The 24,614-nt window shown below is 41.5% G+C and overlaps 1 protein-coding gene across 9 annotated transcripts; it reads right to left on the bottom strand.

The window, feature by feature from the left end:
* Window positions 1–23,826, bottom strand: clocka (clock circadian regulator a). Of its 9 annotated transcripts, none has more exons than XM_072389953.1 (23): window positions 23,624–23,826; window positions 17,103–17,177; window positions 8,874–9,090; window positions 8,690–8,776; window positions 8,447–8,503; window positions 7,932–8,080; window positions 7,756–7,847; window positions 7,582–7,671; window positions 7,380–7,500; window positions 7,144–7,257; window positions 6,936–7,054; window positions 5,997–6,079; window positions 5,194–5,300; window positions 4,972–5,119; window positions 4,784–4,859; window positions 4,563–4,707; window positions 4,347–4,447; window positions 4,123–4,218; window positions 3,808–3,954; window positions 3,461–3,667; window positions 3,145–3,332; window positions 2,748–2,988; window positions 1–2,593 (listed from the first exon to the last, which is right to left on the bottom strand). In XM_072389953.1, exons 4-23 carry the CDS (start codon window positions 8,707–8,709, stop codon window positions 2,387–2,389), a joined length of 2,508 nt encoding a protein of 835 aa, XP_072246054.1. In that variant the 5' UTR covers window positions 8,710–8,776; window positions 8,874–9,090; window positions 17,103–17,177; window positions 23,624–23,826; the 3' UTR covers window positions 1–2,386. The 9 variants fall into 9 exon arrangements, with proteins under 9 accessions (XP_072246054.1, XP_072246062.1, XP_072246060.1 ...); XM_072389961.1 differs by having other exon boundaries at window positions 3,461–3,619; XM_072389959.1 differs by having other exon boundaries at window positions 4,123–4,215.
* Window positions 23,827–24,614: the final 788 nt, after the last annotated feature.

Here is a 24,614-nt window from a genome sequence, read left to right as displayed (position 1 = left end):
TATGAAAAAAGAAAGTGCTTTTATTGAACACTACAACATGGAAACCGTCTGTGACAGGCTCCGAAATAGATGGTAAACCAATAAATGAGCTTTAAATGGGCTCTTTGATGTTTTCTTGTTCATTTTAACACAGCTGTGTCACTTTTAAGCAAAGACAAAATGACTATTGTAGAAACAGTAGAGGCTGCATGTGTTAGTCGATTTCTTTCATGACAGACAGAGAAACTGACTCTTCCTTGTCAGAAAGGCCGTCTGCGTGAGACAACACGTTGGTCTTAAAGCTAGACTGAACAAAACATGACCTCTGTGGTGCGCCAGTCTGCACGGCGGCGGATGACAAGTTTCATTCTTCTGTGTTTGAAAGTGAAAGTGTGAAATGGGACTGATTTCTGGAGGGAAGAAGGCGACGTAGCATGTTTACAGAAGAAAAACTAAAGTTATTTTGCTAGTTCGACCAAAAACTAACTTCTCAAAACTGAATCAACACTCTCAGATAATGCAGTTAGCGATAAAATCACTCTGCGTTTATATACACTCAGCTAGACTCAGACCTCGGTGCTCCAAAGTCCCATCTTTTTTTGCATCCTTTTGTAAAAACAGTAAAGTGCATATATATAATAATACAGCTGAATTCTTAATAAAGCTGCTCTCATTCATATATTTTTTTCATTTTAACGCGTCAGACATTGTGACAGAAAAATCAGCTCATTATCTGTCAACTCGTGGTCCACTTGTAGCATCTCCAGACTGTCGCTCTAATTTCCTACAGAGAAAGTTAGAAGAGGCAGAATGTCTAGAACGTTCTGGGACAAGAACGATGGCCCAGTTAAACGGCGAAGTCGAGCTCTGTCTGTGGCTACACTCACCTGTGCTGAACTGGACTGTGACGTGGAACAAAAGTAACATCGGACTGCAAGCGTTTAACGGCTTTCCCCCGTTATGCTAACTTCAGTAGATGCAGCGAGTGTTCATGGCATCACCAGACAGCTGCGGTTTATTCAGTCACAGGGTGAGGAGGCTGTCAGGCAACAGAAAAGACCATTTGACAGAACTGTGTGTGTGTGTGTGGTGGGTGGGGGGGGGGTCTCTGTGTTAAGCTGATGCCTCTCCAAGGCAGAGTAATTAAGTCTGGATGGATGACAAAACAAATGAGAAAATCATTAGATAAGCACTATGCTGGCATACAGTTATTTCCCTTTGTAAGACTTTTTACCAGAAAAGGATCAATTTTATATTTCTACATATTTGTCGGGATAAAGGTTGTGGCTGATGGAGGAATAAAGCATTTTGATGTGTCGTACAGGCACTATAGATGGCTGTGAAATGGAGGACTCTTCAGGAGTACAAATCAATAGTGATATGAGGGTGTATGTTGGCTTATTGTTGCTTATGTTTAGCTTAACCTTTTGTTTCCATTTCCATAAATGATATCTGGCACAATTTGTGTTTAAAGTCTTTAGTGTTTGGATTTTAAGCACATAGTTTAAAAAGCTTAAAAATACTTTGTCTATCAGTTTGACACAAATGAAATTACATGAAAAACCATAAATCAAGGATTAAAAAAAACTAACTGTGACACAACAAACAGCAAAGGCATTGTCTGCTATGCAGACACACAAACACATCCCCCCAGGAGAAAGGAAGCAAGGAAACCTCCGCCGCTGAGCATTTTAAGATCTTTTTCTTAGATTACTAGAAAACAAACCAAAAAAAAAGCTAATTCAAAGCTGCAAATAACAGACAATGCATTTCATTTCATGCATCATATAAAATATTAGTTCTCTCTTTTTCAGTATATTTACAGAATATATTACACATGATATTCTGTACAATAACATTTCCATCTATACCACATTCTTAAAAATATTTTCTGACCCAGAATCATTTTTACACGGGAAAAACAAGAACAGGTGAAAACATCCACACTGGCCAGTCCTCCGGCCGTTGTGCAGGACGTCCTTGAGGGGAAGATAAAGTCTTCACAGCTTTGAGGAGAACGCCGCATGAAGGAATGCTGTGATGTTGACTGAGGCGCACGCACACACACATGCGTGCACACACACATGCGTGCACACACACGTGCACAAAGTGACGGGACCGGGGGAGGACACCACTGCAGAGGTTGTGGCTCCATGTTTTCTTGGAGAGAGGACTTCAACCGAGATTTAAGGCCTACCGCCAGAACCACGGTGAGCCCAGTCTTCGTGCTCAGGTGTTCTGCACAAACAGCAGAAGATCCCTGTGAGGGAAGGGAAGCCCCGGCCTGCCCATCCAATCACTTCTTAGGCTCTAAGGCATGGTCTCTTTGCGGCACACTTTAGACTCCCATCACACAGACACCCATGCTTGAGTTTGGCCAAATACACTTCTGATAGGCTTCAGTCAGCTACTGGGGCTGCGCAGCAGAGCGGTCAGACAAACTATCCGATCTGTGAGGCGCCAGTTGCTGTTTCTGCTGTTGTAACGGTTTCTGCTGTTGTAACTGCTGCTGCTGCTGTTGGGCTGCGGCAGTGAACGTACTCTGCTGCTGCAAAGGGAACGCTGCCTGGAGGATCAACTGTGTGGACTGGTTTCCATGAAGGAGCCGAGGAGCCTTAAGTCAAATATTTAGATTCGTTAAGACACGAAACCTGATAACTTCAAACTATAACAGACAACATTTTAAATTAGAACCCTATAGATTCACGGAAACATAAGAGTGCAATACCTCCACACAATCCTTACACAAATTCATCCATTAGTAGTACCTGCAGGAACTGTGGCTGCTGTTGGGTCAGAGGAGCCTGTCCTGTCTGCAGGGCGGAAACCTGCGGCTGCACCTGCTGCTCCTGCTGCTGTTGGGAGATGCTGATGGTCTGTGTCTGGCCTTGCTGAGGAGCAAAGGCTGTCACCACTTGACCCATAAACATGGTTGTGGGGACCATGACTGCCCCACATGTCATCTGTCCAGTGACTAGTTTAGTCAGCAGCTGAGAACCTGTCGGAAACCTGGAAGGGACACAGGAAATGAGCCTGATATACGTGTGAAATAAAAAGTGGTCGAAACAAAGGTGGTACAATCAGTTAGCTTGAGTAATACAAATTATGTTTGTATGAAGAAACAAAATGACAATTCAAGGAGTACATTAAAATGAAGAGTCATACCTTATCTGAGCTGCATGGTCCTGTGCAAATGTTGCCACAGCAGGAGTATTGAGCCCAGTATTCTGAGCCAGGCTTGTGGCAATCTGTACCACATTAGCAGGATTTTGCTGTGGGATCATCATTGTATTGTAAAGAGATGCAGAAAGGGGATTTTGTTGAGGCTGCACAGTGAGAGTCGGCCGCTGAGACTGAAGAAGACAGAAACAGAATCCTGTACATGCATTACGGTAGACTGGGTGTGTGGAAACAGACAAAGTTAAGATATGAATAAACTGAGGGGCTTTGAGAGCTGTTTGAACATTTAAATTCATCTGACCTGTGAGAGTGCTGTGCTCTGATCCCTCAGGAGTGTTTGCTGCTGGGACTGGGGCTGGACCCCATGTTGTTGTATGCTGCTCTGTAGAGGCCCTGCAGAGACCACCTGGCCCTGGATGTTCAGTGTCCCCCCCTGCTGCCCAGTGCCTCCCTGGGCCATCTGAACAGAAGTGAGATTTACTTCTCCAGCTCCTTTCTGCAGGAACATCTGAGGCAAACAATATTAAGACCACAACTCAGAAATATAACATCAACACATGCATTCAAACGGAAAACAAAACAGAGATATTTAGTTGGCTGTATGTTGAGTCAGTTGCCACATGCTCCTGAGCAGCTCTGAAGTCCCACCTGCAGACTCTGTCCCTGCACCCTCAGCAGCTCGTCCTGGATCTGCCGCAGCTCGTCCTGCTGCCGGTGAATGTTGGCCTCTATCATCCTGGTCCTCTGCTCCAGCTGCTCTTTCAGGTGCTGCATGGCCTCCAACTGGCTGGAGAACTACATCGACTCATTTATTAATAACTCCATAACAGATATGTTATAACTAGTTTGTGTACATTCCTAACTTCTTTCATAAACCAGTAAACGACCCACACTGTGGCTCAGGTAGGGCACCTTCTATACGTTCTGAATTAGGTTTTTAAAGGAATGACATCAGCAGGATACCTGGCTGGTTTGAAGCTGTTGCTGTTGTTGAGATTGCTGTTGTGAAGCTATGGAAGGCGCCATGTTCTGCCCTGTATTTTGGGAGTTCATAGACTGCTGATGAAAACAACACAGATATAAAATAAAAGAGGATGAAGTCCTGATGAAATCCCTCATAACCCAGGCAGGACGCAGTCACTTAGATTTATTACAACAGACTCTTTATATCTAGCTCCTGTACTGACCTGACTGCTGACCGATGATCTTCGCTGTGATGTCATCTCCAGGGCAGTGGTGGACTGTCGACCTGGTGTACTTCTATCTCCCTGAAGCTTCATCTTTGATGCTGAAGGAAAAATAGAAACAAAGATCAGACAAAGAAAAACATCCATAAACAATAACAAAATGAAAACACTTATGGTCTGCTTGATAGTGAACAGCTGAGTGTTAAAGGTGCTTACAGGCTGGGTCAGATACAGCAGTATGGGAGGATTTGCGGGAGCTGCGAGACGAGGCAGAGGGGGTCCGGCTATGGTTGAAGCGCTCCAAAGCCTCCTTCAGGCTGGAAGTGTTGAGCTGGGACTCAGAGCCAGAATCCTGGCACTGCTGTTATAAAACAATGTCACAGGTCACATCTCCTCGTCATTAAATTCAGAGTAGCTCGTGTCGACCAATTGATCACCTTGTCAACTGTGATCTCAGGTGGCAATTCTTCAATTCCAAGCTCTCTGCGCTGCTCTGTTCTTACTTCAGTGTAACTACAGCGCAAACACAGTCAATTAAATGCGTGTGCACATTAATTACAAAGATTATTAAGAAAAACTTAGTCCTTTTATACTTCATTATCTAAAAATTAAAGGGTTAATTTACCTCACAACAGTGTGTGTGCAGACAATGAACTCCGGTCTGGAGTTCCACTGGTGATAAGTGATGTAGTAATGGGTCTGCAGCCAAATCCACTGCTGCCCTTTGGTGAGGAATCTGTAGTAGCAGGACTTTCCTTTGCCATATTGCATCACTGTACAGAAACAAGGAGGAAAAATGACAATCACTGTTTGATAAAAATCAGGAGGACAACAAAAGTACACTCACAGTGTTCGTGGCATTTGGCGAGTGTCTCCAGGTCATCTACATGGTAGTAGTCATATCCTGATGTACCCAGGACCTCAAACGGGAGGTAACCAATGATGGGTGAGGCTCTTGACAAACCCCAAAAAAAAAGACAAAAGAATGACTGGTTTAGTGAAAGGGAGTCATTCTGTAAACCTTTCCAAACAGCTGAAGCAAACATTGACGATATTTGATGACTTAGTCTTGGTACAGAAGGTACAGAGCGCTATACTAGCTCAACAGTCACACTCAGATTTCGAAGTTTTGACCATAAATGTGTAGATCTTACCAACTGTCCTGCAGTGCTTTGACTAGCTGCTGGTCACTGACTAAAAGCATGCTGTGAGTATGTACGGAGTTACACGATTTAAATCTGGTCTGTCTCAAAGAAATAACAAAGCAAGCTGCATTTCTGCCTTTTAGTTCTACTTCTGTGGATGGTCACATTTGTTATTGCAAATATGCACGAGGAGACGGCATGCAGATAGGGAGACAGACAGGTCCCACTGTCTGACTAATCACCCTTTGTCCGTAAAGTTTTGATGATGTCAACCTGCATTATCAAAGCTGCGTGACTCACTGTTGGAAAATACTGGTGAGTGATGGCAGGTCAAGTTGCCCTGACTGTTCTTCTACATGTTAAATCATTTTCTCGGAAGCAATAACATAGTAGGAACAGCACCCGTAAGCACGGCTGAAAACAGTACGAGATTAACGGTGAAAGAAATGAGAAAAATACAAAAAATAACTTCAACAGACAAAAAAGATGATTTAGACACCTATACCTGTGGTCCAAGAAGAGGAATTTCCACTCTAAACTGTGTCTGGAGGTAAATTCCTCATTGGGCTCCTCTGCAGTGCACATCTCCTGTGAGGGATGGAGAAGAAGAAGAAGAGAATTTATACAGAACGACACAACTTCTAACCTTTACAGCACAGCTTTGCTCCAAGTCATATTTATTGATGTACAGAAGCATCAAGGGTTACTCAAAGACCAGTTCTTAATAAAACTTTGGAAATAATATGATATTGAATGTTACAGACACCAAAAAAGTGACCTTAAATAATGGTTCTTAAACGGCTAACAGAGTACTAGTAATTATTGATTTTCTCTTTCTTTAAACTCAGAAAAGGATTTAACGTTTCAAAGAGCCAGTATCAACAGCTTGTGCCATATTTTCAAACATTCATTTAAATTTTTTTTTTTAAACTCAAGAAGCAACAGAAACTTTCCTCAGAAACAATACAGTCTGATGTCATTATCAGACAAGTGGGTTAAACCATTAGTACAGGCTCTCAATGTGCGTGGCAGGACTTCCCCGGGAGGCTCCAACACTTTCAGGGGATGGAAATGTGGAAATGTTCTCGATCAGAAGAACAACTTATATTTGTGATGTGGTTAAAAAGCTCAGAAACATTAGTTCTGGTGTAATTTGACTGCATTTTCCCAATAATCAGAAACTAATAAATACTACTGTTACAAGTCTGATAGACACTTCACTGCTTCTCAACTGACGGTATAACTTAATGACAAACATCCAACTGCAGTGTCAGAGGCAACACGGGATGGAACATAATGACCAATGGGTTCGCCTGAGCTGACAGAGCAACTTTACCGTCATGCCTTGTCATAATTAAAACTACCTTTTTCTAACCCTGTAGCATTCAGCTGAAAGTGTGCCAAGCAGACAAAGAGAAATGAAAGACTACATAATGATTCTCACTTTGATAAATTGCGGTTTGGCTAGCCTGACAGTTGCGATGAGACACACTCTGTCCTCAAAAGCAGAGTGAAGCGTTCGCTGAAGGACTTCTTCGAAACCGTTTCGGGTACAGTTAGGCACTGGTGAAAAATCAGAACGAAAGACAAGTTCAGGAAAAAGAAAAGATAAAAACCCTTAGCTCCAGGTTCATTTGAGAGGAGCAACTTACCATTATTCAGGGATTTGAAGTTTCCAATGAACTTGACATATTCATACACAGGGGGCTCTTTGGGGTCAATTGTCCCTCGAAGCATGTGGCAACAGAACTCCAGCTGATTCTGTGCTGATAAGAAAAAGAAAAGGAATAATGTTTAAAAACAGAAAAGAACTGCATTTGCAAATAAAATAATGATAAGAGTAAGGACAACTGGAAAAGCCGAGATACGACTGAAGGACTCCACCTACTTTTTAGCCCGTCTGGTGTTAGCGTATCTCCCTCCATGACATGAGAGGACAAAGCCTTGTAGACATCAGAGTGTTCCCCCACAGGCAGGAAGTTTAACAGGTTCTGATCCGCGAGATCAGACTGAAACAAGTGACAGGCTTGATGACTTGGACTTGTTTCAATGTTGTGATCTTACCATTATTCATGGCAGCTTATACTCACAGGTAAGTGTTCTAGAAGGGATGTCACGCTCTCAGAGACATAGATTATATTCCCATCAGTCATAATTGCAAGGAAAAATCCATCCAGTGCCTGACAAACAAAAAGTTCTGCTTTAAGTTGCTGCTATTTTTCTTAAAAGGGGAAAAATACATTAAAGCGCTGAAACTGTCTCACCTCCAACATCAGCTGAGTGAACTCCTCATTACTAAGAAAAGGAGGTTTCCAGTCTTGTCTGATTTCAGTTGATTCGGACTGAGCAGCGATTTCTGGTAAAGTAGAAAGAAAAACATGCAGCAGCTCCCAGAATCTCACGGAAAAACACATTTCAGGTAGCTAGGACGGTTTTTCACCTTTGTGTTTGTGCAGAAAGTCGATGCTTTTCTGCAGAATAGTGGACTTGTCCATCTTGCGGGTGTTGCCTGGCAACATGGTACCCAGCTCCTTGATGAGGACATTGAACTGGTCTCTGCGTTTCTTTTCAGACTTGTTACGGGACACACTGTTGATTTAGACATGGAAACAGTGACATTGTTTATTCCCAGAGGTCTTCACACATCTCATCTGCTTTTACCAGCACTGATGCCAGTACAGCAGCATGTGACCAAATGACAGACCTAATAGTTACAGATATGCCAGAAATGCATTAGAAAACGTGTCTGGATACAATCTATTGTCTTGACAGAATTGTGAAATCTTGTTTATAATTTTAAAATACCCAGATAACCTTTCAAGCAGCTGAGCAGACATTGCAACGGAAACCAATACCAAAGAAAAACAAAAAAACGTTTGGTTCTAATTGTCATATTAATTGGCATTTTCTGTCTCAGCTAAATGTAGCATCTAAAAACAAACCTCAGGGTCTTACCGTTTCGCTTTGTCTTTTTCATCCTCTTCCATTAACCCATCAAAAATACTGTCATCTCTGCACAGTGGACAAACCACAAATTTAAGCAGATTCAACCCACAGAAATTAAATTAGGCTTCTTCATTAAACAATAAGCTAAAAAACAAACTTGATCAATTTAATATAGGGGCCATATGGACTGTTGGCTACAAAGTAAACTTGAATTCTGACACAGTTATTCGAAATAGATAGATTTTAACTCACCGATCAATGCTTGAGGTCATTTTTTTATCCTGTTACGGGTTGCAGCGTTTAAGAAGGGCCTTTTAATCGTGAGGTAGACATTTGAACCTTTAAAGAAAAACACTGCATTAGAGAACACTTTGGCGGTCTCAACGTGAAGAATTAAAACCAAGACTAAATCAGTCCTAGTAAATCTGAACTTTACCGACAGTATAGCCAGTCCTGAGAGAGGAAAGTGCTGCTGGATGGGTGTCGAGTCTGAGCGGACACTGTGCGGTCGGGGCGGACCCCTGTGAGTCTCAGAGGAGAGTCACTGACAGTTTCTATGACCAAGGGGCTGAAAGGTGCAAAAATGTCTTCAGTGAGCTGAATCTTTGGTCTGCTTTGGATGTAAATGTTGCACATGGCAGTAACAGCTGAGTCTAAGAGAAAGAAGGATAACACATGATAATACAAGAGGTCAGACATTAAGTCCAAAAATACAACTTCTCAGTTTGTAGTTTAAAAAAATTATGAACGTAAAACATTCAAGAGCATGTGATACTACAGGAAATATGTACTATGTGTGTTTTACAGCCGAATATAAGCCTGAAAGTTGTGGTCTTAAACATTTTGAAACTGAATAGTTTGGTCACACCAGACGTATGAATGAGAAGCCTCCATCATTCCTCATTCATTCAACCCTCGTTCAAACACAACACGTATGAAGCACAAGTGCTTTATAAATGATCAACTCGACTTGATCGCACAGCCATCCCACGAGCAAGGTGACTGCCCCCTTGAGTCACTACAATGTGCTTCGAGCACCAACAACAGAAAGCACCACTCGAACAGTGTCTTTAAGTTAAAAAGGCCAATCGGAGGGTAAGTTATGTCACTGTAGGGTTAAAAGACCAAGACCGTTTCAGTCAGCTGACATCAATACAAAGGCAACAAAAGTGGCCTTACAGGTGAAAGGATCTTCTCCAATAAAAAAGCAAAGTCAAAGCGAGAATCAATAACTCTGTACAAACAGCTGATGGATGCGTTTTCAATTGAAATTTCACTCCTAGTGCACATATTCAGCCCTTGGAACGAGACCAACAGGCGGTGCAGAATCGTGAGTCAAACATGCGGCACAAAGACACTCTTCTGGAACACACTGGATGTGAAATGAGGAGATGAAACAATCCGGGAGTACTGGTTCTGAGCTCATTCACCTTCAAGCCGATTTAGTGTCATGGAAATGTTTCCAGGAGAAAGTATACAAAAGGTTTTGGACCGTCAAACAACACTTCATCCAAACTTGGCAAACACGCAAGTTCGAGGGATATTCTCCGTTTCAGCACGACACACTGATCGGAGACTTCAGCACCTTCTAACAATGAAAACAAAAGACTTTGGAAATACATGCATGTGCACGGGCTTTATGGTCAGGAGTGGACGCCGCATTTTTATTGATACAAATGGGGGGGAGGCGTTATTTGGAGACTTATAAAAGTCTATAGTGCCATAAAAATGATCAGAGACAACTGAACTGTTAATTGCATTATTCATATATTAAATTCTCCTAAAATTTCATGATTGTGACAAGCCTTTTATGCGGCAATGTCAGGATCTGAATCCTGTCCAGTGATACTTTCACATGCGCACTGGGAGACCTGGGGATTAAACCACCAATCCTCCAATTGGCAGACGACCTCCTGAGAAACTGGTACTAAAGTAAAGTGAACCCTGCAAAAGTCTGTTTCATAATGCATGCTTTTGTACAACTCCAGATAGATAGCTTACCCCTGGTGTATAGTAGCAGATTTCCACTCAACACAAAAGAACCGTCTCTAAGATCTATGATCGCACGCCACGGGAGGCAGATTTAAATTCCCTCCAAAGAACTAAGGAAATCAGGAGGAATATTAATAAAAACAGGGATTTACACAAATCTTCCAGCAGTATGCAGCCAAGTCAAACGCCTCTCAGATGAACAACAAATCACTATTAAAATAAAGGAGGGTCTCTTTTACGGCTGTTAAAAAAAAGCCATTGTGAGCTCGGGTCCTCATTTAAAAAGGAGGAATTCTGCTGGCAGTAACTGGTAGGAATAAGTGAAGAGAGTTTGAATGCTACTGTAGTATACAAACACACACAAAGAAAAAAAGCATCTATGGTATCTTGATTTAAATAAACCACATGCAAAAACCACAGGAGGTATTTTTCTCATTGCCCCACTCCACTTCCACAGGTAGTCTACAGCAGATGTCAGCTGAAAGTGAGAATGCTTACAGGGTCTATAACCTAAATATTTGACCCACTTCATTCTTGAACCATTTCCCGTTAAACTTCTGTGGGAGGTTTTTCTCATCAATACCTCTTATCTATTGTGGTGAGAAAATCCCCTCAGAGTCAGTGTTCGTGTGCATTTGGCAATGTGTGCAACACACCTGCAGCACTTATTAAAGAGGACTTGACCCCACTTAACAGTCAGTTAAGTTTGTTTTGTTTTTTGATGAAAATGTTGGGACACAAAATTCAAATTAAAAAATGCTTCTTAAATGTTAATATTTCTCCTTTTAATTAAATCAAGTAGGCCCAACTAATCTCCCAACGTAAGAATCAGTACAGTGGACACAGAAAAGTAATACGAACCGTCACACAATCCTGTGACAATCCTTCAAGGATCACAACCTGGGTGGACAACCCGGTCAACTAGCTACTGGAAAGCTACAGGGGGCCAAAAACCCTCTTTTTGGGACATGCTGTATGACATAATGAAAATTTCATCTGAACCCTTTTTTTGTACTCATGAACAACTGATTAAGACAAACTTTCGACTTCATCAGCACTTATCCTGCCATTAAGATCCTTTTCTTAGTCCAAGTCTTACTGTCAAACTAATCCAAATAAAAACAAGTTGACAACATTAATATCGTCCAGTTAGGACATCACAGGGGAGAAAAGAGACCACAAGGAGGGGAGTGGGTTTTATCTTGACTCACAGCCCTGCAGTGCCATTTTATGTGACTCTTGACATAAAAACACCACAGAGAATGAGTGTCTTATCTAGAATAATTGTTTTGCCAACACAAATTACCTCGTACACCTGACTGGAACTATAAAAGGGAGTGCAGAGTTGTAGTTAAAAGGCTCTATCTGTAGACTTAACATTTACAGAGAGACAGATGCTGGCAGCTTTTCTCTTTAGGCACAGCATCTCAAATACAGCCACAACTGAGACTGAAAAAACAAGGCAAAACAAACAACAGATGCCAGAAAATTCAACACAGACAACTATAAGAGACGCAAATTAGATAGGAAATGTTGACGCAGTAGCTTAAGTGCAGTGTGAGTGTTGTGCAACTGGGAGAGCAGGGGTTGTATAACCGTGATGTCATCTGTGCTTCACTGACCTGCTGGCCCAATGACCTACTTTCCTCCTCCTCCGATCCAACTTAATTATAACTCCACAGGAAACACCTTCCAGCTCTCACCAATAACCCAGCACACTGTCAAGACAAATACCTCAAAAGCTGAGCACATAAGATAGCAAGTACTTCACACAAGGTGTGTGCAGGGAATCAAACTGCCTGTGTTGTGCTTCTTCATTCCTCACATGAGATGATATGCAAAGACTTCCTGGTGTTTCCTAAGCCTCATCAGGCACAGACATCAGGGGGAAAAAAAGGGATGTTCTGAAGAAAAAAGAACAGCTCAGACCGCATGATTTCACCTTAGCACACCAAGACCATAAAGTGATTTTAGAAACATCAAATAACAGATTCATGACCATGGTTTCATAATTTTTCTATTGCTCACACGACATTATTGTTACATATCTCTGACTGTGCATTTGCATGTGGGCGTGTGCGTGTGTGTGCACTCAGATTTAGGGCAGCAGAGCTCTGAGGATATGACTCACTCTGAAGTGAATCTATGGCTCTTCTCTTCACGCATTCGCCACACCCAGCACTGAGATGCCAGCACAGCAGCTGTGCCAATGGGCAACACCATAGCAACGGGCCTCGCCACGCAGAGTAAAAATAGCCTGACCGAATTCCTTCCCAGCGGATTCTCTGTCAAAACGTTAAAAATTACAAGACCTCAGAGATCGACTCCTATTTAGTCAGTAGATATAATTCATTGTGACATGCAGCACGCTGTGCTTTTCCTTCCTGAAGTACAGACCATTCCGTTCTTACTCTTATATCACAGACTTCTTTCTACATAGGGGGGTGCTGCTGTTCCAAATAAATGATGGTGACCACCATAAAACTATCTTTTGTGAATCTGTAAAATTAAATCAATCACGTGACAAGAATCCCAATCAAAAGCATTATTTATATTATACATGGATACAGCAACTGCCAGTTTATGCTCAAATGGACGGGATTATTTCATACCTTACTGAGATAGAGAATTTACCGTAAATTCCAGACTATAAGCCGCTACTTTTTTCCCAGGTGTTGAGTACCGCAGCTTATAATACGGTGCGGCTAATATATGATAATTGATGATATAATTTTTTCTTTTATTTCACGCCACCAAAAACATTTTGCCTCGTAACATTAGACCAATAAAATTAACAAATAGTTCACAGTGGTCCAATGAAATTGTACGATAAATCAAGCACACTTACACTGCTAAATTATTGTAAATCGGTCTTTTGTACTCACCCTCAACATGGAAAACAAACGAAGAAATGCATATGATGCAGCTTTTAAGTTAAAGGCGATCAATCTGAGATGAGATTGTGAGTTGTGAAGCTCTGAAACTGAAGATGACTTTGATGATGGATTTTTTTTTCTTAAATTAGAGGGTGCGGTTTATATTCAGGTGTGCTCTATAGTCTGGAATTTACGGTAATCTGGGTGTCTTTCAATTTTGACATAAATCTTCCATCCATTTTCTATACCGACAGTCCGTTAATCGGGTAGCGGGTGGGCTGGAGCCTATCCCAGCAGTCATCGGGCGAAAGGCAGGGTACACCCTGGACAGGTCGCCAGTCCATCACAGGGCCACATAGAGACAAACGAGACAAACAACCATGCACGCTCACACTCACACCTACGGACAATTTGGAGTCAGCAATTAACCTGACATGCATGTTTTTGGATGGTGGGAGGAAGCCGGAGTACCCGGAGAGAACCCACACATACACAGGGAGAACATGCAAACTCCACACAGAAAGGCCCCAGCTGGGAATCGAACCTGGAACCCTCTTGCTGTGAGGTGACGGTGCTAACCACTACAGCCCACTGCAGCCCATGACATAAATCTTGAATTACTATAAAAAAGTGAAACCCTTTCAAGGTAAAAGGTTTTTCAGGCTGTCGTTTGACACCATCAGAAACAGAATCCGAAGAAAGACTCTTGTGTAATAACTTTTGTGTTATATATGGAATATTCCACAGCCACACAAAAAGAGCAGTTTTACACTTTTTCTCTCTATGGCACAAAATAGACTGCTATCAACCATAAACTATTTGAAAACACACTTGGTGCTGGTGAACATCCTACAATAACATCTCACTGCTCAGATTAGGAGCACATGAGGAGAATAGATTCTGCCCTTAGTGCTGGGAAATATCTAGGATAATTACATGCAGTCTTAACAACCAGCAGGCAACAGACTTGCTTCCAAGAAGGTCATGCCAAACGACAGAAACACTTTAACAAGTAAATTACTTGATGACATCCTATGAGAGGCACCTATAATGTCTGTACATCCTCTTGGCATCCGCTCAGTAATTACAGATGCGATTCCCTCAATTGAAACGCAAAGTTCTACCCTTGAAGATGTGGCTGAGGACAGATTTAATAATGTGAAGTTCATTTGCCTTATAAGCAATAACACTCGCAACACAAGACTGTCAACATTGCCCAGTTGCCATTACAGCCAGCTGTGTTTCCACTTACTGCGCACACGTCCGCAGACTCAGTAGCACAAAAGCAGCCTTTGTTTTACATATTGACGCCACAGCAAACAGACAGGAATGTTTGAGAGGCAAGCAGCAGCGGCTGTCAGACGCCCCTTCAGAGGTGCTGGCTGCCTGTCCCAAAGGAGCAGGACCTCTGCCAAGGGCCTCATCCTGATGCCAAATGGGTCACTGGAGTGCAGAAGGATGACTGGCAGCACAGGGGAAGCAATCAAGAATGACTGTGGATCTATAGGCCCGTAAGATTATTGTCAAAATGATGACTGTCTTTCTCAGAGGAAAGACTTCCACCTGCATTATATTATTCTACACAGATTAACACGACAGCCATGACAACCCACTTTGTTCAAGCCAAAAAAATCCCATTCCATCAACTGCAGTTAGGCCTGGGTAAAATGAGTCTGGCACGACGTGATTTTAAATTCAGCATGATTCAATATGTGGAACTTAAACCAATCAAATGACAAGGATTCCATTGTTCACGCTACAAAAACAAGCCATCGGTTAGTCAACCGATGGAAAAGAAAATAAAGTCCAATAACAAATTAGTTATTCATCAAGCAAATCTTTTCTAATTCCATCTAGTCATAAAAGCACTGCTTTAAATGGAAATCATGTTGAATGTTCACATTAAAGTCTGTTAACTGATCGTGTGGAGTAATAAAGTGTCATAAGTGGAAAAAAAGCAGTCCTTTTCAAGTCAAGTCAAAGAAACTGTCCACTCATGCAAATGTATTTTTCAAACACATTTTTCCCTATACATTCTGTACATGCCAATGCAGGTTTAAGGCACTGAAAATGGACCGCTTGGAGAATGCTCTTTCTTTTGGAAGCTGTGAGAAAGAGTCTCACGTCTGCTGACTGACCGGCTCCCATCAGTCACTACGTGTTCTTCTTTAAAATGTCAGCTCCCCATCACATGTCTATCAGAACCTCTGCTGCTCGTTTACACCCTCACATGTGAGCTCTGACTCCATCAGTGATCATACAGTACGCATGCTCAAGTGTGTTAGTTATGATAGAGATTATTTCTGAAATAGTATAAAAACTTACAGACTAGCTATAAGCTATTTGATACTTTATTATCCACCACTATCAAGAATAAAATCCATCCATGTACATGTTGGGTAATGAAGGCACCCGCTCTGAGTAGAAGAAGAATGGTAAGAATAAAAAAGAACACCATCTCCAGTTCTTACACACACACACACACACACACACACGAGTCCCTCCTGAAAGTGTCCACTTTGAGTCCAACAGAAGAAACAATCTTATCCTTACACCAAACATTATCCTAAAATATTCCCACAAAAGAAATCTGTCACAAGTAATCAAGAGGCACATTTGACATAATATCTGCTTTGTAGAGGAATCATAGACATTGCATCAATAAATAAGAAAAACAAATGCTTCTCTTACTCTGTCTGAAATACCCAGAAGAATGGCTGTGACAATAAGTACGAGACTGACACGGTTCATGCAATATGAACCTCAGAGATGTAACTTAGGTTGTAAAGAGTGAAGAACATTAAGTGTGAGGACGACACATCCCGATAAAAGTGTTGTGAACAGTCAGCAGAGACTGTGTAGATAGTTCCTCTTCATGATAGTTGTATAAGTTAATTACACGAGCTCTGTCTCTGGTGCCATATCTGCACATACTGCAGATATTTATTCAAGCTAGTTTTCTGATAATAGTATTTCACTTTGTATGGGTTATTTTTTCCACTTTGAACTTAGCTTGTTATATAATGTATTTTGCGTCATTCCCACTCAAGCTATGGTTCTTGCAATGTGTGGAGTGAATCAGAGATGAGCATTTAAAAGTAGTAAATGGCTAACATCAGAAAGTACAGCATGTTGTCGTACAGCAGAGTTGCGTTTATCCATCAAGGTTGCAACTTAAGAGGGAGCGATTATAGTGTTCCATTTCCAGGTGTTTTTATTTCTACCACTACAATGTGTCCCTGTCGGGAATAACGTAGATGTTACCTTTCTCCATAGTTAAAAAGTATCGTCACTTGGTGACTTCTTGAATAATGGTTCAAACCATGAATAGTGATTCTACCTCTGAAGATGGTCATATGATCCTCTGGCCTAAAATATACTACATTACAGTATCCAGACTACTCTTCATCTTTAACTTCTGAAGGACTTAGTGTAAAACAACATACACACAGCTAACTCATAAGTAAGGTAGTAAAGTACGAATAACAACAGCTTATTTAGGGCTCTAACAGAAGAACACTGAACCAGTTTAACATTAGCATCTTCTCATGAGAATTTAATGAGATGCTCTAATGACTCAGTCTTCACATTCTCAGTTCCAGTGATAATTTTAACATGAGCAGACTGCAAATAAAGAAACAGAACAAAATGAAACATAGATGAATAGCAGCTCCACATGATTTGGAATTCAAACAGCCTAATTAGCCCAGACTGTGTGTCTCCAAACATGAAAAAGCCTTAACCGGTTCACTGCTGCCGCCCGCAGCACAAATAAGAACAGTTTCAGAAAGTCTTACCTCTGGTCTTCGATTGATAGTTGGTTGGCCAACTGCTTCAGCTCATGGCGGAGGAGTCTGGACTTAATTCTTCATCTGTTGAACAGAAAGAGCTCAATTTACAAATCAGAGCAAAGACACTTTGTATCACCGAATCAGAAGTAAAACATCTGGGTCATCGTGAGCCTCCCACACCACTGCAAAAACAAGAGTTCAGCTCAGAATTCTCTCTCTCTCTCTCACACACACACACACACACACACACACACACGTGTCTCTCCAAAATTCATTAACAGTCAACCACCCCCTTGGCCATCAGCTGAGGTCTGTTTTCAGGTAATGTTCACGTAAGCATTTACAATAATATAACCGAGGATATCACATAATTGTTGTCCTTATCTTGGAAATACTCATAGAAGTAAGGCACCGGATTGACTTAAAGGATCTCTGATATTTTAAAATACTTTAAAATGTCTTCAACTGATGTATCAGATCAAATGGTTTGATGAGGTAAAACTGATAAAAAAAAAACTGTAGAAGTTGCTGCAACTGTCTAAGAATTCCTTCCGTTGGTGAGTACATCCATTAAGTCCAGTGTTTTTGGAAGTACTTTTCACATTTAGATGCAGATTCCAAAACAAAATGATTTACTCATGAGCATTTTGAGAAGTGATGATGCATTTGCAAGACTTCCACCCACATCACTTTTAACAGAAAACCCAAAAGACTTGACCCATTTTTCTTGATCATGGTATCATCACATAGCATCATAGTAAGATCGCCCAGATTTCCCATGTAGGTCAATCTTTTCTATTTCCACAAGAAACTCCCACTTTCTGAAAAGCGTCATTTTGCCCCGTGATTTCAAAAATATAACAAAAATACAACTATATCTCGTTCTTTTACGCATCGCAAAAATTACAGCCATTCAAATCATTTCAATATTGGAATGAAAGTACGACACCACACTCAGTGAAAGATTATTTCAAATTCAGTTCTACGTTACAGGAGGTCGTTTTTTTCTGTGATAAACTTTTCTCATCTTTAACCATCCCTGAGTTCTGTATCAAAGTGTCCCACTTCAGCGTATCGTCTCGCACGAGTTATGATACGAAACTTTTGTTGGGTTGAGCTGTGCCGAGAAATAACTGAGTCTGAGTCTGGAAAAGTCTGAGTTCATGTCGTCGAGAGCAAAAAAAATAAATAAATCCCTTCAGTCCAGCCTGACAGAAACCGTCCTATGTGAGAAAGTTATAATGATGTTGTCAGCGGGCAAATTCCAGTAACCAAAGAAACCAGTCGAACAGATTACTGATCACATCTGGACTCATCTGATTCATGTATTCACTCTTCACACGCCGGCTTCTGCATTCATAAATACTCAAGAACACATTTAATTTTAAATAAAAACCTCTAATCCTGGCTCAGATTGGTCATGACGTCTGTAGAAAGTGACTGGATTTACAAAGTTCTGTTTGGAGAATAAGACGACTGTTTTTTTAAGCATTATCTATTAAAACTAGCCATGAATCTACTCCAACAAAAAGTGCATCACTTTACAGCTAAAGCCAGAAAGAGAAATACTGTGCATCTCCACCATTGTCCAAAAGCATGTTAAAAACACATGGAGAAAGACATTCTGTTGTGTTCGGTGACATAAACTGGATCAAAGTGGCTGCTGTCGGTTGGTCTGGTTGTCAAATGTGCAAAGTTACAGTGTAAGATGTCTAAGATCTAATCAGCAGATGACACTGTCCAACATTTACACTTAAGAAAGTAAAACGGAGCTTATTGTGTCCAACAGACATAATAAAAAACATTTCTTTCTACATAAGTAATAAGGCTCATGTCAATATGCTGTGACAATGCGTTATCTGACATATCGATGAGCTGATGTTCCCCCGCTGCATGATGTACTGAATCGGAAGTGAAAATTAAAGCTTTTCGGGACAAGCTGAGCATCGATGTCTGCGCCCTTGTTACAGTAACAACCGAAGATGTCACACCTATAAAAAGTTACAAGGCTTTGATGCTGCAACTATGGCTTTCTTTTTCAAGAGCACAAGTGACCGACGAGACTGCAAAAGACTTCAGAAAAACTAACAGTCATTTCTGAGAAAGACTGACTTCTGCTGCAACAGCCTGCAGCAAACACACGGTCAACCTTGCCTAATGTGATATGAGTCATATATTAGAAGAAACTATTTCAAGGGTTTTGAAGCATGGAAGTCTTGTGAATGCCAATCGAGTGCTTTAATACTGTGCCACTCCAAGTTTCCTCTGAGGTGACAAAGCCAGTCCAACAAGGGGCTGCTCAGTTCTCAGAAAAACTAGAAACATTTTATTGGTCAGAATTGAGATTTTGATTTTAAAGATGATAGAAACAAAAAAATGTTAAAAGTCGGTTTCCGAAAACCGTCAATAGCACGTAGACTTACTTACAAAGTATATCAATCCATTTATGTTGAGGTTATTAAAACCAAAGTGTCCATTTACATACCACTGGTGAGTTGCTCAGTTCCTGCATCATTTATCATTTCGGTCTCAGGGAAGTTTTTGTAGTTATAAAGTGAGAGGGTTGTTTTCATCACTGTGAATTATTTTGTAAGTGCCAGTTGCACAAACTCCACCCTTTCAACACACAGAATCCACAGTTCTTCCAAACTGAAAGAAAGAAAGAAAGTTCACATTCCTGCCTGGATTGGCTTTGTGCAGGTGAAGAGACGGGACTTCTGTACGAATAAACCTACTCTGGCAGAGTGCGTGATGGCAGTTTACTCTCTATCATAGGTCTCCATCTGCACCATCAGGCTGCCAGTATATCAGCGTACAAAACCATGGGACTGACAGATTCAGCCGGACAGAAAAGGGACTCCAGTAATTCTCCACACATCACAAATTCATTCCTCTCAGTTTTATCCTCACATCTCCTTGTCCTCTCATGACCTCTTTGATGCCTCCCGGGGACATCATTTTAAAGGCCCTCTCGGCTAAGAATCAACTTTTTAACCTAGTTAACATATTCATGGGGTGTTATGTACCTGTTATAATGCATAACATAAGTAAAATTAGCCTTCAACACAATGGCTGAGGACTTCTCCTTTGAATTGTCAGAGGAGGGGTCAGACAGCCCAAATGTCCTAAACAAACTAGTTGGAGGAAAGAGTCACTCAGGTAATCCTGGCTGCTTGCTGGGTGGAGTTCTAGCAAGTTATTAGAAGCTAACGTCCTCTGTTTATGTCTGTGATAGCATGAAATGAGATTCTGTGAGCCTTTGTGTCTTATCCAAGTTGTAAACTAAATAGAAAGTGGGACGCTGTCCCAACCATTTATCCGAGAGACATCAGGAGCACAAGCAGACATGTCCAATAAGCCCATGTCTTTTGAAGCGTTCTGTCACAAGACGCCAGGACAGATAGTCTTCCGAGGGCCACGGATCACTGCCACAGCTGTGAGTTCTAGCTTACTAAAGCAAGTCTTCCACTGGAAGATACAGAGCTCATGCAAGCAATGACTCCTCTCTGGCCCGCTCTCAGCTTTGACCCAAAAAAAGTTCTGAGTTTCCCACAGTTAGGCTGTTTGGGAAAAAGCCCCAAGCAACACCACTAGCAGCCCGGGAGCAAACGAGCTCTATTTCAAGCTATGTGGCAAACACACTGTGTCTGTGGTGCAAAGTTTTCAAAAAAAGCCTTATTTACTTCCCAGGCACACCGTCTTCCCTGGGCAGACGGAGCCATGCAGCTGTACAGGTGTGTCACAGCATCTTATGAGAGAAGCCCGTGATCATGATGCTCACTGAGCGAGAACTAGCAGCCCTGACCAATATCCTTTTGTCGTTTGTTCTTCCCAATATGAAAGCAGCATGTGATATAATTGTCACAGTGTCTTGATTATTATAATCATTCGGAATTATTATTCAATTCATAACTGACATTTAAAATTCAACTTACGGCTCAGCCCAGCAGCAGAGCAGTTCACATCAAAACCAGGAGCGCGCCAGTCTGCTGAATATCACCATCAACAAGGCATACAAAGAACAAGTACCCATAGTTGATAGTCAACAAGTCTTTCAGTCATTAACAGCCATGATAAAGAGGGCTGTTAATGACTGAAAGCTTCCTGAATGCATCCAAAGCCAGATAACATTTCATCTGAATCCACACAGGCTCCTTCCGTCCCTCCTGCGTCAGAAGAGGCTGATATGGCAGGCATAGTGTAATTACATTATTAGGTATGGCACATAATAATGTCATCAGTGAGTGTTCCTCTCCCTCCTCATTGCTGGCAGTTCCACCTCCTCTGTCAAGAGCAAACAAATGTGCCGTTCTCTACTGCCACGTTTGAAGACTTTTTTTGCACAACAGCTAATTTATAGCTGCCTACGCAGATAAGGTTTTGTGACACATTCAAAGTTCTAAAGCCTTTACAAACATGTTCCAGTGTGTACAGAATGCCAAGCAACACAATAGTCAGGGGATAGTGGTAGGTTTTTGCCAAAGCAGAGGACACGTGAGAGAAGGAAACTGTCCTGGTTTCCTCCGCGCACCTGCGGCGCACTGTGGTGCCAGCAATGGAGTAATAGGTGTCAAAGTACTTTTCCATGCTCCAAAAAAGCTCCATCTGCTCTACATGGACACAATTAAGCACTTCTTCAAAAGCAAAGGTGCAAACTACCACCAATGACTGCAGTCTGACCTGGGTGGGATCGATGAAGCTGTACCGAATCTGACAATTAAAAACATTCATGACCCATGGCAGACTCTACGCCCACTGAGTGGGCTGCATTTTTTTAATGTAAAAGATAACTCTTGAGAGGACAAACTATGCAAAGGCATCGCCATTTTTAAATGACCTACCGCCAATTTTACTTATTGATCAGCGATATAAGCTGACATCGACATGCACATCATGTAAACTGAGCAACACATTGGTCAGGTCATTTTATCCATCCATCTCTGTTGATTAACAATGTCAAAGCAGCACACTGCTTTCACCAACTTCTTTGGTTATGCAATATGAAGCGTCATGAAAGACTGTGAAAGAAATCCTTATAGATAAGCCTAATGTAATAGTTTTTAAATCACAAGAAGCTGCCATACAGCTGCTTCGCATTCAAGTGATGGTCATTTCTCACGAACTCTTCTTGAAAGATCCCTGCAGTGACAGCAGATTGATGCTAATTTATAGCTTCACTTCTCTGATGACACCATGAATCATCACAGTGAACTGTACTAATATAAAAAGAACAAATACGTTTCAGTATGCCAGACAAGCCAGCTGGGTTTTTTTTTGTGTGTGTTTAAATTTTCTGTTGCAACAAACTTCACATTAAAAACAGCTACAACTCATCAGCACAAATAAAACGCACCATAGCGTGTTCATTACGAATCAAACCCCAAATAAACAAAGTCCCTAAGATACTAAGAGCACTTGTATAAATGTAATCTGACTGAGCGAAAGAAAAAATATGAGCCGCAGTTCAAGTTCTGAGATCTCGGACGGTCGTTGTTCGTGTGTCTCAATAAATTGCTGCGCAATCACTTAAAATAGCCTCGTCTTGGAGCGATACCAAGAGAATCAGACTCGTAAACATGCTTATCGTCACATAAAACAACCATTCCTCGTGCCCTGCTTATTCCAAAGTCAGTTCGTACGGTTACAAGCGAGTCGATTTCGATACGCACACATGACGGCAAAAGTTGCTGTTTGGTCCCACTCGTTTGGAAGATCAGGTGTATTAAAGCGCCTCTCAAACAAAATACAGCTGTGCCGACACGCTGGTGGAAAAGCCTGACAGGTTGAACACATAACAGTTTTTCATCATTTCTTTTATGAAGACGAGCTGAACTGATCGGCGCGAAAACCAGACTGAGCTTCTGGAGAGAAGCGCAGCTGACACAGATACATTTATTAACAAGGGAGAAGGGGTATAACAGATATACATTTGAGGGACAAAAGGCGTAAATATGAGGAAACGTGTTAATTATGTTGGCAGGTACGAGTCTAAAGTATGTAAAGTCAACTAGACTTAAGTCAGCCTTCCACTTACAAATGTAGGTACAGATAATCTACCTCTCCATCTGGTGCTGCCGAGTGATGCCGGCCGGCCGGCGAACCGGGAAGAGATTTCTAGAAAGCTACCGCCACTTAGCTTACTTGCTAACGTCAATTACAGCAACAAAACAACAACCCACGTAGTTTACCACAATGCGAAGTGTGACACGCACGACCAAGGAATATTAGTCCGCGGTAGAAAGAATGATAGCAGTTATTTTCCCGCTGGTAAGCGACTTAATAATGTCAACGAGCAGGCTTTTAACTCGTCTCCAATAAGGTGCTGTATGTATGTCAACCCACTTCGAGCTACAGCTAGCAAGCTAACATGCAGCATTAGATAAGAATGTGGGTCACTGGGCCTTTGGCCAGTCTCTGTCACCAAGCAAAAGCAAAACTGCTCTTTTCCCCCTTTAACGCCTGGCAACAGTCTACACAGAGGCTGTTAGAAATATGAGTGGCTTCACCGGTTAACTTGTGACACTTACCCCCGTACAGTCTCCTCTTTCATCAGGATATCCCTGCACCCGGTGGCGCTGCTGACGGTTGAATGCGCAAGGCTGAGAAGGAAGACCGACTGGAGTTGGAGCGGGTGCCAAAAGGGCCCTACCGCTGTACTCCTGATAAAACTCACGCTGGGTTTGGGAATGCTGATCGATACCTTGACATAGGTACACTACCCATACTCAAACGGACAGACTCTAATTAACAGGACTTGTACTGATGTAATAATAGTTTTTGTTGCTCCAATGTAGCTTAACCTGTTCAACTGAAACCACTTGTAGACATAACAATCAAAAACCAGGAATATTAAGCTTCTTTCTTTCTTTTTTATCAAGTGTAGCTTGACAGCTAAAAAAAGCAAAAAAAAGGATCAAGGAATAGGAACAAAGAGATACATTCTGTATAGTACGGTAGGACTTGGCACACATTTTTCCTTTACATCTTTACACACAAATATATATGTATCTGTCTCTATATATAGAGAGAGAGATACATATATGTACAGCTACAGATACATATATCCATCTATATATAGATGGATATATGTACTCTAGATAGATAGAAATATGAGTGTGCGTGTATCTGACTTGTTTTAGATAGTAATTATATGTTTATAAGAGTGTCTTCGTGTTTCCCCCATCTGCGGCGTGGTACCCATCACCATGGAAACAGTCAAAGTCGCAAACACTGTATTACCATTTCCAGCCACAAGGGTCGTCTTAGGGTTTTATTAAAGGGGGGAGAGGACGCATGGATTTATCTAGTTTATGCACAAAAAAGTTAATATGCAAACTAAAAGTATTTATTTGCTTTAATAAATTTGACAGAAAATGCTTGTTCTGCAGGTTAAACAGTCGGAGGAAAGGATTAAGGATAATGTGAATGGTGGAATCTAGATTTACCATGTTCCTACCATATAAGTCTCTTGGGCAAACTCTCCATATCCATTTTAAACTGTCAATAAGCAGGACAGGG

The sequence above is a fragment of the Leuresthes tenuis genome, unplaced genomic scaffold, assembly GCF_036924035.1.
Source record: "Leuresthes tenuis unplaced genomic scaffold, fLeuTen1.0.hap1 SCAF_7, whole genome shotgun sequence".
Lineage (NCBI taxonomy): Eukaryota > Metazoa > Chordata > Actinopteri > Atheriniformes > Atherinopsidae > Leuresthes > Leuresthes tenuis.
This window is presented reverse-complemented; position numbering and strand designations above follow the sequence as displayed.

What these genes read in the sequence shown, in the direction of transcription:
- clocka (XM_072389953.1), bottom strand. Translation starts at nt 8,709, where the DNA reads ATGACCTCAAGCATTGATCG. An exon ending in TCACTCAGCTGATGTTGGAG is followed by an intron (nt 7,672 to 7,755) that starts GTGAGACAGTTT and finishes TTTGTTTGTCAG; the next exon opens with GCACTGGATGGATTTTTCCT. An exon ending in TGCACACACACTGTTGTGAG is followed by an intron (nt 4,860 to 4,971) that starts GTAAATTAACCC and finishes TTTGCGCTGTAG; the next exon opens with TTACACTGAAGTAAGAACAG.